Source organism: Psammomys obesus, unplaced genomic scaffold, assembly GCF_907164565.1.
Source record: "Psammomys obesus unplaced genomic scaffold, mPsaObe1.curated_primary_1811, whole genome shotgun sequence".
In the NCBI taxonomy this organism is placed as follows: Eukaryota; Metazoa; Chordata; class Mammalia; order Rodentia; family Muridae; genus Psammomys; species Psammomys obesus.
In genome coordinates, this window is record NW_026585690.1 from 2,520,247 (window position 1) to 2,536,705 (window position 16,459).

The window sequence follows — 16,459 nt, forward strand, 5'->3', positions numbered from 1 at the left end:
TGTGTGTGTGTGTGTGTGTGTGTGTGTGTGTGTGTGTGTGTGTGTGTGTGTGTGTTGAAGCCTCTGGAAAATGAGTGATAAAGAACACAAACCACTAGAGAATAGCTCTTGAGGGTAGTAGCGTGGCTATCACTCTGAGGCCTTATTTCTGGTTTCTGCTCAACCCCACATAACAAGTAGTTGCTATATACTCCTGCCACATAGAGTGAACCTTTGTCTGTGCCTTGTCCACCGTGATAAACTCTGAGCCCTTGTACCATGAGCAAAAATAAACCCTCCCTCCCAGTTGCTTCTGTCATGTATTCTGCTACAGAGTTGTAACTCATACGCCAAGTCTGTTTGCACTCTGAGCTTCCTGAGGGTTGGAGTCTGGCTTCCATGTCAGAAAGAGTTGCCGATTAAAACAGACAAGAACAGGAACTACTGTTCACAGAAGTCACAACTGCAGCTCCCTCCCATGCCCTGGGGTGGCCTGGGAAGCCGGAGATGGAATTTGTATTTCTAGATTGGGGCACGGTGACACCCCATGCTCTGTAGAATTCACACAGAGGAACCTGGGGTTTGTTCTGGGACTGGAGCTGACTCGGCCAGGTTGAAATTCTCTCTTTCAGTAACATAATGTTCAGTCTGTAAGAAATTACAGAAAATGCAATTTAAACTCTGCAATGTTTTGAGTGAACTTAGTGAGTCAGCATCACTGAACTATAATTGATATGTAGAGTGCGCAAATTTAAAGTGGTGAGAATTTCTGTAAAACCAGCATCACCATCAAGATGTTGAACAAATACCTACCACCTCCAAAAGTACCTCAGGGCCCTTTGTAATTCCTCCCTCAGACCTCTGGCCGTTCCTTCCTCCCCCAAATTAACCGTGATCTGCAACCTATCATTACACAATGATTTATATTCTCTCTATCTTGGTATGGATGGAGAAATAAAATGTGCACCCATCTTACTTTTCATTACAGTACTTCTGGAAGCTGCTTGGCCTGTTACACGCTGTAGCCCCTCCATTGAGACCTCCTTTGGTTCTTTGCGTAACCGTAGCTCCTCTGTTAACATCTGCCTTCATCTTTAGCATAACAGAAGCCATTTCATTTTTCTGAGTCTCCGTTTTGATCTTAAGGTGAAATTAAGTTCAAGTTCTCAGGCCGGACGTGCCTGAGACCAGGGTAAATTCGGTAGTTCAGTACTTGCTGCTTGGAATAAAACAGTAGCCGATAAGTGCGTGTTCTGCTTGGGTTAAAGATACATGTGTGTTCTGTTAGAGCTGGGACTGTGATGTCCTGCTATGTTCCTTTCTCCCAGAATGAGGGGGAGCTGGAAAGTCCCCAAGACTGTGTCCTAGTCAATCAGCTTGAAACGCTTTGTCTAGCTACCTAGAGGCAATGTACTTGGAAAGGCTTTGTTTGACTGGTTGAAATGGTGTGGTGCTGCACCCCCCCCACACACACACGCACTTGGTACACCTGGTTACCTAGTTGTTGCCTAGTTGTGGTTTTCACATGAAAAGCCTGTCTTAGAAAGAGATCTGCATCTTGCTCCAGAGACCAGATGTGGGCCTGACCAGTGAGTTTTTGTTGAGCATTATTAAACTTCCATCAAGCTGAGTCTGGTGTTCGAGTGCTCCGTGTGTGGCTACTTCCGAACCCATAACAGTACCAGAAAGCTGTAGTCATTCTGTGTTGATATGTTGTCCTTATTTCCTAAGTAGTATTTCATTGTACAAATATTAATATTCCATGACTGGCTCACTAGCCCATCTATTGCACAATTTTGTTGCTTTCAATTTTAAGTCATTTCAGAGAAAGCTGGAACATTTGTGTGTTTTGTTTGAACAGAAACATCTTCTTTGGGCTACATATGTAGAGACAGGGTGTTGTACATAATGTATGTGTGTTGACGTTTATAAGAAAGTGCCAATTGTTTTACAAATAGCTCAACCATTTTACACTCTGGTAAGCGATGTGTGAGTTCTAAGGCTTCTAAAAAGCTTTTGATAATTGGTATGGTCATTATTTTAATTACAACCATTCTTTTTTTAATTTTTTTATTCTTTATATTAATTACAGTTCGTTCACTTTGTATCCCAGCTGCAGTCTCCTCCCTCATTCCCTCCCAATCCCACCCTCCTTCCCTCATCTCCTCCCATGTCCCTCCCCAAGTCCACTGAGAGGGGAGGTCCCCCTCCATCTGACCCTAGCCTATCAGGTCTCATCATGACTGGCTGCACTGTCCTCTGTGGTCTGGTAAGGCTGCTCCCCCAAATGGGAGAGGTCATCAAAGAGCCAGCCCCTGAGTTCATGTCAGAGACAGTCCCTGTTCCCCTCACTAGAGAACCTACCTGGATACTGAGCTTCCATGAACTACATCTGTGCAGGGGTTCTAGGTTATATCCATGCATGGTCCTTGGTCAAAGCATCAGTCTCAGAAAACATCCCTGGGCCCAGATTTTTTGGTTCTATTGCTCTCCTTGTAGAGCTCCGGTCCCCTCCAAGTCCCTCCATCTCCCCCTTCCTTCACAAGATTCCCTGTACTCTGCCTAAAGCTTTGCCATGAATCTCAGCATCTGCCTAGATACCCTATTGGGTAGAGTCTTTCAGAGGCCCTCTGTGATAGGCTTCTGTGCTGTTCCCTGTTTTCTCCCTCTACTGGTATACCAACCTATTTGCCTTTCTGAATGAAGACTGAGCAACTTACCGAGGATCCTCTTTCTTGATTAGCTTCCTTAGGTGTAAGGATTTTAGTATGTTTATCCTATATTATATGTCTAACATCCACTTATAAGTGAACATATACCATGTGTGTCTCTCTGCTTCTGGGATACCTCACTCTGAATGATCTTTTCTAGACCCCATCATTTGCCTGCAAATTTTCTAATTTCCTTGTTTTTAATTGTTGAGTAACATTCTGTTGTGTAAATGTATCACAATGTCTGTATCCATTCCTCCATTGAGGGACAACCTTTCAATAAGTGTGTGCTCGTATCTTATGTTTAATTAATGATTATGTCTGGCATGTTTTTGTGTTTTGTTTGGGACTTTATTTGTTTGGCTGGGTGGTTATTTGATTTGCCATTATTCTCACTTGATACACCTTGAGTGAGGAGGGTCGGTCAATTACTTTTCCCTTTTTTTTATTGTGTTGTTTACTTATTGTTCAGTCCTGAGAGTTGGTTAATATCATCTGGATATGAGTAAGCTCTTGGTCTCAGATGCCTTGATTGTCTATGCCTTGCAAAAGTATAGTCCCCAGTCTCGGATTCGTCTTTCTCATCCTGTTGATGATGTCTTCTAGGGTTGAATAAAACTTTCAGTTCATTTCTTTATAGATTTTAACTTGGATATGACATTTAAGAAGGATGTTTACCTCTCAAACCAAAATATTTTCTCCCTAAGTTTTGTAATTTTGGATTTCACATTATGATTCACTTTAGTTCATTGTATGGTATAAAGCATAGCATTCTGTTCTCAGGTATGCAGTGAAGTCCTTCCTCCCAGCCCCCGTGGTTCCTTCTCCACGCTAACCCATCCTGGCGTCTTTCTTCCTCCTCTCTTCCCATCTGTCTCTCTCTTCTTCCCATGATTCTCCTGTCTCCAAAGCCCGGGAGCCGTAGCCACCCCTACCTCTTTCCACCCTGCCCAGGCACAGGCCTTCTTCACTAACCAATCAGGAATAATGTCTTAGGCATGTGTACACACAAGTATAGGTGTACCTGAGCAGCAACCAGATCTTGAGGGCCATCAGTTAGCATCAAAATACAAACGTCAGACCAACCCCCAAAATGTCTTCTTTAATCATTCTCAAAACTGTTTTGTTTTTCCACATACAGCCTATACATACTGTTTAAAATATCTGCTTCCAAGAGAACGGATGTTCTCTCAGGCACCATCCATGCTGCATTGGCATACCCGGTTCATTTGCTGTGTTTCCTTTCATGGAAAGCCCTTTCCCTGGACTGAAAAGAATATTCCCTCATCTTCTGCGATGGTTGTGCAATTTCCTCCATCAAACTGACCTCACCCACGCGTTAGTTCTCTCCGCACTTTGTTACACCTTTTCCAGGTCACAACTCAGTGCCGTTGCTCTTTTAATCTCTCTCTTACTCTCTGCCAAAGCACCTGGAGATCAGGGATCATATATAGATATAGTGACCATTCCCGGAATAGGGCCTGCCAGCCAGCCAGTGCCCACTTTAAAAAGAAAAAGGTGAGATAAGTACATTCCATCACAGCAACTACAGCACTGTGGCCATGTTCATAAACAGTGCAAATGAATAGAGATGCCAATGAGACTCGGGAAAATACGTGTTGAATTTTCATGTATCCTATGACAACGTAATGACTTCATTTCTTATTGTCTGTTACGTTTTTCACTAGTACCCTTAAGTAGGCATGCAAGGAGCATGGGGAGCAGGCAGAAATTAACAGTGTTTATGTTGAAAATGTTTGCCCAGGTCACAGGGGCATCCAACCGCTAGTGTGGTATGTCCATTGCGGATGGTTTTCATCTTCCACAGTGACCACTACTCGTGATTTTTAATAGAATCTGTTTTAGGCAAATGGCACGTAAAACTCTCACGTTTTCATAAATAAACAGACTAGGAGAGGAGAAACAGTTGAAAAGTCTTTATTTCTAAGGTAGGGAAATGTCTTCACCATGTCATTAAATGGTTACAATTAAACCATTTAATTAATGGTTTACAATTAAACCAAAAGGCTCACACTAAACCATCAATTCCTTTTGTCCTCTCTTCCTTCTGAAATAGAAAAGATAGTTTATATTATTAATTAAGTAGGAAAACAAGGTAATTTTTTACTAATAGGAACATAGGAAGGTCTTCTGATGGCATTTTATGAAGCCTGTGATTATCTTCCAAATTTTTAGTATTTTAAAAGTAAGCCTGCTTTATTAAATTATATTCATTTTTTAAAAATTAATGGTATTTCTTAGAATTCTTATCGCTATGGATTAATGTACAGGGAGAATCACATCATTATTTAGCCTGGGCTGAAGTTTTTGTTACCTGGAACAGTTTAAACTCCCAAAGCATCACGAGTTCTCGAAATCAGCTTTGAGCCCTGAAAGTTAAGACAAATAAAAATGATTAGATAAAGAGAAGAAGGAGTGTGCCAGTCAAAGCCAACTCAGACAGGTCCTTATCTCTGCTGTGGACATGCTCTTAAGTGAGTTCAAGAGTGGATCTTAAAAATATTCTCTTGGTGATATAATTAATACTCTAACTAGTGAATCCTTTTGATCTAGTTCATTAAAATTGATTAACTTTAGTCCAGAAACAGTCTACATTATCATCAATATAATGAATTATATATTTATTTAATCATTCTCTTATGAAATAAATCAAAATTACTGGCTCTCTTAATATAGCTTGAATTAAAAATTATTATGATTTTTAAATCTCATAGGATTTTCAAAGATCATTTAATTTTGTCATTATTTTAAGTTACAGGTTTGTGGATTGCTATTTCCATTCTTTGCTGCATAACACTCCACACCAAGACTTTGGGGGATGGTATGTCTCACACGTACCTCTTCTGCAAAACATGCTTCCTGCTCCTGACCTTGGCAGCACTTCTCCAAAAGGCCAGAGAAATCGGCGGTGACAGCCTCATGCTGCTGCTCTGTTATTCCAGGCTTTTGCTTCACAAGGTTGATGAGAAGCCTGTGGTTTAGAACAAAAGAAAATACAGGAGAATCTGCCATGCGATGGCACTTTCCCAGAACATTTTCTCGTAGAACATTTTCAGAGCCCTGGCAACCCTTACCCTCAGCCATTTCTCCTTCCACTTAGGAGGCTTAGGCCTCACACTTTGTGTCAGAAAGACCGAGGCTGGAAACGTGCGAAGCCGCTGGCCTGCCCTAGTGTAATTACAGATGAAACTCTATGTCCAGATGCTACATGCTTTTATGGAGTGAGTTGTAGTCTCTGTCTTGCTTGCCTACGCGACCCTTTCGTCTTCCCTCTCCTGTAGCATGCGTCCAGATGTCAAGATGCTAACACTGCCATTGTCATAGCTCAACCGGGGAAGCACTGGCTGCCTTTAATACTCACTTAGCTGTTGGACTAGATGTTGGGGTTAGGGTTGGCATGGCAATAGTAAAGGCTTGGGAAAGGAAGGATCGTTTTTATCTCGTGAAACCCTCCTCCTTGGAGGAACAGATCTCCCGGTGAAGAGCCAGTAAGTATTAAATTTAAATTAAAATACTTCGAAGAACAGAAGTTCCACTGGTTTCACCCCCATCACCTGTACAGAATGTCTGTCATGAATGAAGTATGTGTTTCTTTTCTTTTTTTTTTTTTAAGGCAACATGTTTGAAACAGATATAATTATCCTGCTTATAGATGCAATCGTGCATTTCCTATCATTGGAATGGAAGTGCCCAAACTCACTACAAAGATCTCTCCCAAGTTTTCAAAATATATCATCCACTCCCCTTCTACTCACAAATATATCACAATTGTTATCCCACAGACAATTTTTCGTAAACAGATAATTGTCTGCCTTAATGGATTTTTCCAAAGCTACTTCCCTCACAAGGCTGTATGAAAACTGAAACAGAACTCATTTTAAAGAGACTCGGTGTTTCAAGGGCAGTGATGTTCTTGTGACTCTAAACTCTCAACACGTAAGGTGGGAGGCCCAGCTCCTCCCTCTAGTGTTGGCCTTCTCCACGGTAGACAATAACAGTGGCTTACTTTTGTTTCATGGTCTGCAGGGCTCGGCCCTGGGCTTGGCACAAGTCCTTGTGGAAGATAAATTTGTCAGCAGAGAATGGTGGAGGGACATAGGTCTCATCCATCACCAAGCTGGTGATGCAAGTTCTCCTGTTAGAATAGGAAGAGTTGCAGCATTGTCCAATACCAGGGTTCAGGGGGCTTGCTTCATGTCTTATACACAAGTGTCCAATGAAAAGGTCAGCCTGGGTAGGAGAATGAAAGACAAGAAAGTGAGGAGATGAAATCAGCTACGAAGTTGGCTCACAGTTCCAGAAATCCCACGCGGTGACACCCAGGGTCTAGGAGCTTATTTGATAATATTACAGGGAAATTTGCTGTGTGGCATTATTGCCATAGTAATAATGGCAGCTGTTAACACATGTGACGTTGAAGAAAGCCCTTTAGCTATTTAAAATCCGCTTCTGGTTGTATTTCAAAGGAGAAAATATCTGCATCTTGATCTGTACGAATGATTTGGTAGCTCGTTGTCTGTGTGTATCCGGTTGAGCTTTTGCTTTTCTTTAAATATTTATTCTATTTTAAATTATGTATTTGTAGGGGGTGGCCTGTGCAGGTGAGTGTGGGAGCCTGTGGACGCCAGGGGCATCAACTCTGCATGAAGCTGGAGAAAAGGGCATTTGAGAGCCATTTTGAGTGGGCGCTAAGACGCAAAAGAGCAGCACACAGTTTTAACTGTCCAAGCCATCTCTGCCACCCCCACATTTGCACTTTGATAAGGTTAGAAGAGGGCAAATCTAACTTTTGCAGTTTTTTTTTTCTACGCACACACATACCTAATAGAAAATAAATGGGTGAGGTTGTCTTTAAGACTTTCATGTAGCTTCTACTAATCTCCCATACTTCAAAGATATCCCTTAAACACCAAACTATAAATTTTAATTCTTGTCAGCAGGCTTGTGTGCCTACCGCTCTCAGGTTAAGCTACAATTATTATTCTCAAATGTCAAATGCAAACAGCTCAACCTGAGGGACAGAAGCCCCCTCTCAGCGCGATGGGAAGACTAAGGGGCTGGTTATCCAGAACATGGATCTTACTCCTGTAGTTGGCTTGGGAACAAACTACCCCAAATAGCACTATGATGATAAGACTGGCCTGCCAAAGGCAGAACCCTAGGTGTGGCTAAAATAACACGACTAAACCGCCATCTTTTTAGAAGCGAAGTTTTTGCAAGCTTGTGCGCTGTCGAGTAAAGCCAGGAAGCCTGGCCAAAAAGGCAAATCGCCAAAAGGCAGCGCGACCACACCCTCCTCCATCCGAGCTCACTGAACAAACCAGGCAACACCATCCCTGTACGGGTTTCCACGAAATGAGACAGGACGCTCACCGCTCCCTCGCCACAGGTGGACCATTTGTCCTCGCTGAGCTGGCAACACGTGGATGCGATGCCCACCAACTTCCGGGTGAGGTCCAGCAGCTCCTCCGAGGTCAGCTGAGGGACTTTCCTTGTATAGGCGATGAGGAACCTGAAAGGAGCATTTTTACCAAGTCATCGCTGTGGGAGGCGGATGGCACAGCAGGCTGCTGCTTCCTGACCTCAGCACCTCCCTGGATTTCAACCGTGAACTTTGGGTTTTGGAACCTTAACAGACCCAGAGCAGAAAGGGTACCCCCACTGCAATAAACTGCGGAGTCTGGGGAACCCGCAGCCTATTCAACCGTATCAGGGATGACCTGGGAGAAATCACGTCACCGAACTTAAAGCGACTTCTATCCAATCGGGGACGGAACTGAGAGTAACCGTGTCTTAAGAAATTAAATGTATGTCTCACTCACATATTGATAATTTTAAATCACTGAAAACACTTAAAAAAAAAAAAACGTACACGTTTTGTAAGCGGTAGTCCCCTAAGTTCCGGGAGAGAGCACAGCTTTGTTTGGCCAGCGCCTGGCTCTCCTGGATGTGTTTCTGCACTTCTTCCTCCTAAAAATACAGACATTATTACATGCATTTTTCTCTCCTCCCAGACACACGATTTTCTATATGCCAGTATCTTATTATATTATAAAACAAATCTTAGAAACCCTTATAAAATATTAACGGTGATGAAGTGTAACTTTTAAGAATTGAAACAAATGAACTCTTGAGGATACAACCATTGGAGAGGAGGATGCAGTTTCTGTTCAAGAAACTGCAAGCTGTCAATGATGAATATTATCTCTATTGAAGTCACCATAGAGCTTTTAATGAATATTTCTATCTCTTACATAAGCCATTGGTTGCTAGTTAGAATAACTACTTAATAGATTATTAACCCATAAGTATAACTAGCTAATTACTAGTTAATAGTTACTTTTAGACAAGAAATATTATTTACTTATTTATTTTTATTGTTGTCCGGTGGGAAGTATGTGCCACAGGACACATGTGGAAACCATTCCAACATTCCATCTTTGTGAAATGGAGCTGTTTTGTTTTTGTCTTTGTCTTTGTTTTTTTCTACCTTTAAGTGGTACCCACGGAGCTAACTCAGGACCCAGGGCTTGCTCAGCAGGTGCCTTTACCTACTGAGCCATGTTGCTGGCCCACAAACAGTATTTTCAATAGCTTGCTTCCATTAATGAAGTTTTACAGACTATCCCCCAAATTCTAGTGCAGCCTACCAGGTTGTCCTGGCATGCAAGTGGGTTTTCCGACTGGGAACACTTCTCCAGTATTTCCTGGTATGTCTTAGCAACTCTTAGAATGACTGGGACAGCAAGTTCAAGATGAGTTCTTGAATATTCATAAAGAAAGCTGAAAATTATAGAAAAAAAATATGTTGTTGGAACTAAGACAAAAATATACTATTAATTCCCTCATCATTCCCATGTAGTAGTCAGGGCATATAGAAATTAACTAGACCTCAAATAGCAAGTGAAGCAGAAAAACAAACATAATTTACATTTTCTGAGCAGCAAAAATATTAACGTGGGCTATACATAGTCCCTCAAATTGCCCTGTAAAATGTCCTTTCATGAAATCATGACATTTGCCAGAGAGCAGATGGAACTGGCGATCATTAAGTGAATAAGCCAGACTCAGACAAACACCACAAGCTCTCCTCCCACGCATGGAACCTACCTCTGACATTTGGTATGCATGTATGTGAGATTATTTTTAGTTAAAGAGAATGACACAAATATGCCATCTTATTTTATTTTATATCTCCTGTAGCTTTTCAGTTGTAGGATTTGGATTTATTTATCCAACAAATATGCTTTACAGAGTGTACGGTGTGCTAACATTGCTCTAAAGAGTGAAGAGCTAATCCTGTGTGTGAGAAAAATACCTCTCCTACCCAAATACATTTGTTAAGCAGAAGCAAGCTTAAAGGGGTCATCTCTCTTTGATAGTGATAAACCAATGAAGAAAAACAGGAAAGATGGAGGGCAGGAAGCCAGGCAACACCCAAAGAGGAGGGGTCACTAGTTCAGCTCGTGGCCCAGTACAGCTCCTTTGGGTGAGCAATACAGCAGCAGACACGTGAGTAAAAGAAGCTCAAGGGCTTGGAGGAAGGTCATTCCCAGCCGGGAAAATTCCTACAGTGAACATTCTTTCTGCCGAAGGCCTATTTCTATGAAGCAAAGGGTCAGCTTCCTTAGATGTGGACTATGTACGTGCAGAGATGGCTCTTGACTGTTAATCACGGCCTAGTGTTGTAGATACTGGCAGCATTGACTTCTGCCACCAATAAAATGTCTAGACCTGTCTCCTAAATCTGGTCTTAGTTTTAGTTTGCATAATTTTATTTAGCAGAACAAATGATGTGTGAATACCTGATTTGAATACAATAGGAGAGCCACATCTTCTGGGAATACCAGGGAGAAAATTAAGCCATTATTTTCATTGCTGCATTAGAATCAGACTCTTAAATTAGGAAAGGCCCTCGGAAATCATTAAGTATAACGTCCTAAGAGCAGAACAAATCCCTCTTCTGATAGCATCCATAGGCACATACAATAAAGGAAAAGGTTTTCATCGTCAGCTTCCCTTAAAGGAGACTAGAATGGATATGTGCCTATTCACCTCAAGAAACTAATGTTGTGTGACTGTGTCTAAATGTATTCATTTCCTTAAAAATTCAATAAATACCAAGCAATCTGTTTCAGTGAAAGACCTGCTCTCTGGCTCTATCTATTGAGTTATATTTAGGGAAATTTTTTTTGAACAATATGGCTTGTAAGACACTGTATTCACGGCCTTGAGCCCTTCCTTTTTAATTTAATTTTATTTATCTGTTACCACTGGAAGGGGGAGGCATGTATGCCATAGCATGCAAGTATTGTAAAGGACCACTTTTGGAAATCGGTTCAGTCACTCCACATCAGTTTCCTTGAGCTGAATGCTCAAACTCAGGCCTGTGTGGTAAGGTGCCCTTACCCACTAAGCAGGACTTGGCAGCCTACGCCTTCCTTATTACAAAAATATGCAAATTATCTTTGGAAGTTCATAGTGGTTTTCATAGGAGGTATTTAAACAGAACGTCATCCCTCATGTCAGAGAAAATATAAAAACAAAATACAGATTCATAAGCAAGCCAATTAATAGTGGTAATGGTGGGATTCCCATCACTTGACAAAGGATCTCATTCCTCAGTTACTAGTTCTAAAGCTACAGTTCTTTGGATTCGAAGCATCTAGACAGACAACCTCAATAGAGCTAAAAAAAAAAAAAAAACAGCTAACATCCCCTATTTCAACAAAACAAAGCTGTCAACCACACATTCTTCTTTATCACCATGAATGTACATTCACAGAGTATGTTACCTTGCCATGAACATGATTTTTTCCTCTGGAGAAAATTGGGCAAAATTTCTATCTCCCAAAAACCCTTTCAGATTTAGAGATAAGCCTTCCGGTTTGTCATCATTTTCTGCATGGATTATGCAATAGCCAAGTTCGATTGTTGGTAATTTGCAGCATTCTGCTATTTTGCCTGACAGAATATCTTGTCGAGAACATATGTATGACATAACTTTTTCCTGTAATGGGTAAAACAAAACACAAATCTCAAAGATTTATCCTTTAAGGTGGAAACTTAGAGCCCAAAGAGGAAGTGGAAGAAGAAATAAATGAAGAGATGAGGAGAAAAATCAAGGGTCAATAAAGGCATTTGCCTCATCTCTTCCTTTCTGCTTTTACCTCCTGTCTCTGTTCTAAATGTGTACACCTTGGCTTTTCCTTGTTGCTTTCCGATTTGTTCGAGTCTTTTTTCCAAAGCTTTCTCTTACGTCCTACTTTCTATTTTAGTAAAAGTCTTCAAGAAAAGAAGGCAGTGTGCTGCTTTAACCAGACAGCAACTTTTTATTCGCATTGAAAAATTCTAATGGTCAATATTCGCCTCTGGCGTTCTAACCTTGCTAGCTTTCCCTCCCATCGTGACAGAAGGCTCTGCAGTGACACACTCTGCCCTCCAGAGGGCAGTCTCTAGACAACGAACTGGCAGAGCAAACTCCTAAAGAACTTTGCTCCGCTCAGGGATGTGCCTTCTCTGCAGGGGCCGTTGAAACCTATTATTATTCAATTATTAAAACCTTCCCTTAAAATACTGAAATTATTTCCCCCATCTCCCAACCCGTTCTTAATGAAAAAGTAACTATGAGCTCCAAAAGTTAAAAGCTAATTTTTAAGCTGAAAAAATCAAAAAAAAAAAAAAAAAATGTCACTTACAAACCAAGAAAGCTGACTGCAAAGAAAAACAAAATAATTTTTCTGCTATTCCTAAGGGGCTGATGAATTCCTAATGTGCATGAGAAAATAAGTGGCAGGCTCGCCAGCTGCCCTACTCTGTCCCTGGGAGGCCCTGCCACCAGCTGACGTCCCTGGCTGCCTCTACAAAGAACACCACAGGAGGGTGCTAAAGGCAGTCTCTCCTGCCCCTGTTTCCAAATCACTTGAGCCTCTCACAGCAGTGATTTTTTTTTTTTAAGTCTCCATGATGTCACAGGAATGAAAGTGGGAGTAATTTGGTATAGGAAGTTCAGGGTTGGCCCAAAATAGCCACCACTTCCTATGAATCTATCGCTGAAAGTCTGGGGTTTCGATTCTTTTAGATCCCTTTCTTCACAGCTTCCGCTTGCCATGAATGGACATTTTCCCTAGTGTAACAGTTTCTTGTTTTTCTCTTTACTAATCAATCTGTCATTAAAGCATCACCGCATCCCTCAGCGTGTCAGGCAATGTCCTGTAAAGATAATGGCAAACGAAAGACAGTCCGTAACTTCAAGAAGGCCGCTGTCTTATCTCTCTAGTCAAACTGTACATTCTTCGACGTCAATTTATAAGTTTCCCTGACAAGCGTCTCTCATTGTGAACCAGCAGCTAGCTAGCTAGTAGGGAATACTCAGTCAGTTAAAGATCTGAGTGTGCCTGAGTATCACAAAAGGGGACCGGTATTTGCCAATGCCTGCAGTGAAAGCCAAGTCAAGCACATGGTAGCTTAAACTTCACTCTTGGAAAAGTCTGTAAATTCACTGGCTCACAGCTACCATGCACTGTGCCCCAGCCGAGCCAGGTACAGTGAGACATTTAGAGTGATCATGGGAAGAGAAAGGCACCTACCCCATCCTGCAGGCACTCCACCGCATTTCCTTGACAGCATTCCTCGTGAATGTGGGCCACATCCAGGACCAGCTTCTGAATCTCGGTAAAATTCACCCTGGGAAACTTGTGAACCATCTTGACCATGGTTCTGGAAGAGGAACATTTTTTTTTTTTTAATCATCGTGTTTATCAGAATAAAATCAAGTTGTCTATAGAGTATCTGTTGAGACATCTCTACGGAAAAAGAACCGAGAGATGTCTTATTTTCTGCCCCTCCTTTCCAGACAGAAGATCTGTCGATTGTGGGCTGGGTCCCCAAATGATTTGGAAGTAGTTTGTAGCTTCCTGCAGACTAGCTAGGACCCAAGATAAATACAGTCCTTGCACCCCTGACCCTGAGAATTTGGGATCTTTGTTGGTTGCAGACATGGTGTCACTCCTCTATAATTCCAGCAGACCGGAAACGGAGGCGAGAGAATCTGGAGTTCAAGTCCAGGCCGCACTACCAGATTCTGCCTCAAAAAGAACAAATATATACTCTTTTTAAATTAATGAATGAGTGATTAAGAGGTGGAGAAATTCTTTGAGAATAACACTTGCTTTTCAACTCAGAGGAACAGACACACTTGTGAGAAACCAGGGAGAAGGGCAAATGCACGAATCAATGAAATGAAAGCAGTGGGGTGGACTCAACAACGGGGACGGCGGAGGGGAAGAATGAGATAAAGCTGCCTCTCCCTGGAGTTCCGCTAACGTGAAGGATGTCTGGGTGAAGACCGTGCTTTCTCGAGCGAGCGGATGGCTGCGTCATTGCTACGGGAGTTTGGGGGCTACTGCAGAGCACGTGGCTTTACTTGCTGCAATTGTGTCTTCACTTCTAATTTACTACTGAGACAGATCTTTAAAGTGCGTCGTGAATTGATGATTAAGTTTCTAGCGGAATTGGGAGGCACCTGAAGGGTGAACCTCTTCCAGGAGGAAGACCCAGCCAGCCTTCGGAAGGAACTGCCTGACTGAAAACGTCCGTGAAGTCCGAGCGGTGCACAGTCCTTAGGACTCACATCACTTAGGACTGTCTTTTCATCTCGGTTGGGTTCTAAAGTTGTTGCCTTGGGGATATATTTTAATGAGAAGCAACAGCTGGCACAATGGAGCAGAGTAGGAAGCACAGTTAGCCTAAAGAATTTCCTGTTAGGCTACACAAGGCTGAGCAGCCTCTCTGTGAAGGTTGACGTAGCTGTAAAAGAGCTAGAAAAATATGGTCTAATGAGACAGTATAAGGTGACTGAAGACAGAAACCGAAGTGTGTAGAACAGACAAGAACCATAAACGTTTAAATTCTCCCTCAAATGTCATTCCAGTGAGGCTTCTGTAAGATGTGAATGGCAAACTGACCGGACAGCTTCATTCTGACCCTAAGATTTTGTGATTCTAATCACAGTCTACCTGGTCGAGAAAACTTTACTCTATAAGAGCAACATTGAGGAATTAAAACAACCATTCTCCAGAGCCTACCCGATTGCCTCCACAGAGGCTTAAACTTACATGGCCTGGAGGTTTCGGGATCCGAATTCTCTTTTCACTGCACACACATGCTCATTTAGCAAGCTTCCTTCTCTCAATTCCTTGGCAAGCGATGGTGTCTAGATGCAGAAGAAGTGAAGTGTTAAGGAAACTCGTGTATTCTAAGATGTAAGCATCAGAAAGGCAGCAATACAAATAACGTGAAAACATATGGATTTTTTTTTTTTTTTTACTAAACTTAGAATCACAAGGCATTTAAACATATTATTCTTTTTTTCATGATTTGTAGATTAGTTCATATATATATGCTTGGGATTTCCTTAAAACATTTCAGAACAAAGCATCATAATTTTGACACTGGACTCAGATGGACAACTGTGCCTGTCCAGGCTGACTCCTGCTGTTAAGAAACAAGGTTCTTAGGAGTTTGGGCCCAGTTGGGACTCTGTAACAAGACTCTCGAAAAGCAAATAATGCAAGCAAACAAAAGGCTGAAACTAGAATATGCTCTATTTTGCCAACATATGGACCCATCACGCCTCTTTCGCTTTGGCCGAACCTGTAGTGTGCTCCTCAGCTGTCAGTCACCCATCATGTTGTTTATTCTGAGTGAATCTTGTTTTGCATTTGTATGAGAAGCTGTAGCAAAGCATTCCACTGCCTTGCTCTACACAAGAGACATAATCCCATCACTCTGCCAAGCTTTTAACTACTAAATCACCTCTTCCATGTACATTACTGTTACCTCTGCTTTCTTTAAAGATTTAGTAAATGGTGATTCAAGAAGCCATAAAAAGCACACTTTTTTTTTTTTTTTTACTTTGGCCTAAAGTTGTACCTTACCCTTATAGCTGTTGTTTCTAACTATAAATATAAAATGAAATTTCACAATAACTGTAAAGATCCAGTGAAAAGGACATGGATGAAAAGGAATCACACTCTCTTCTGAAGATGATATTCTCAACATGATGCACAGTCCATTTTTACCTGTGTTCCCAAGCCATAGCTAGACCCCCATTTAGGTTCAGATAGATCCCAGAGATAGATACCACCTTTGACTGGAAGCATTCCTGCGCGTTTTCAGCTTTGCAGCAGGCGGAAACTACTTTGTCATACTGGGCAGCCAACGAAAGAATGGCAGGTGCGTACATGAAGGGGTTGTTTCTTGATATCTCATAGATGAACCTGTGAAATGACAACGCCCGAAGATTTGCAAGCATGTAAAAAAAAATGAATGGCCTGCAACTGGTCTGAATTGGACTCCAGATTTATTTAAAGATTCGAATAACAGTAAAAGCAGTGAAGTGCACTGGGTTTGTTTTTTTGTTTTGTTTTGTTTTTCCCCCAGAGGCTGTCAAAAAGTTCCCTCCATGTCAACCTCAGGAGAAAAGAAAAGACCCAATACATTGTTCTAGAGCTTATCATGAAAACCACCAAAGATGCTATGATTCTCATTAGAATGTCTTTTACAGTGAGTCTGCTCAGACGCATCTGGGGAATCAGAGAAGCCAGACTTCTAAGGCAGAAAGCAAGACCTTCCACCAGGAAGAACAGAGTAGCCAGCTTAAGGAGTCAGACAGACAGACAGACAGACAGACAGATCTAGAGATAGATAGATAGATAGATAGATAGATAGATAGATAGATAGATAGA

The 16,459-nt window shown here is 41.7% G+C and overlaps 1 protein-coding gene across 1 annotated transcript in view; it reads right to left on the reverse strand.

The window, feature by feature from the left end:
* Positions 1-4,612: 4,612 nt before the first annotated feature.
* The window catches only part of LOC129667824 (alpha-fetoprotein-like), a 17,874-nt gene continuing 6,027 nt past the window's right edge, over positions 4,613-16,459 (reverse strand). The window contains exons 5-15 of the mRNA XM_055595552.1: positions 15,859-15,991; positions 14,828-14,925; positions 13,301-13,430; positions 11,507-11,721; positions 9,362-9,494; positions 8,584-8,681; positions 8,085-8,223; positions 6,718-6,941; positions 5,550-5,682; positions 5,026-5,080; positions 4,613-4,758 (exon numbers count right to left, since the gene is read on the reverse strand). Coding sequence (XP_055451527.1) covers positions 5,036-5,080; positions 5,550-5,682; positions 6,718-6,941; positions 8,085-8,223; positions 8,584-8,681; positions 9,362-9,494; positions 11,507-11,721; positions 13,301-13,430; positions 14,828-14,925; positions 15,859-15,991 — 1,348 coding nt within the window. The 3' untranslated portion in view covers positions 4,613-4,758; positions 5,026-5,035. The remainder of the gene's footprint in view (positions 4,759-5,025; positions 5,081-5,549; positions 5,683-6,717; positions 6,942-8,084; positions 8,224-8,583; positions 8,682-9,361; positions 9,495-11,506; positions 11,722-13,300; positions 13,431-14,827; positions 14,926-15,858; positions 15,992-16,459) is intronic.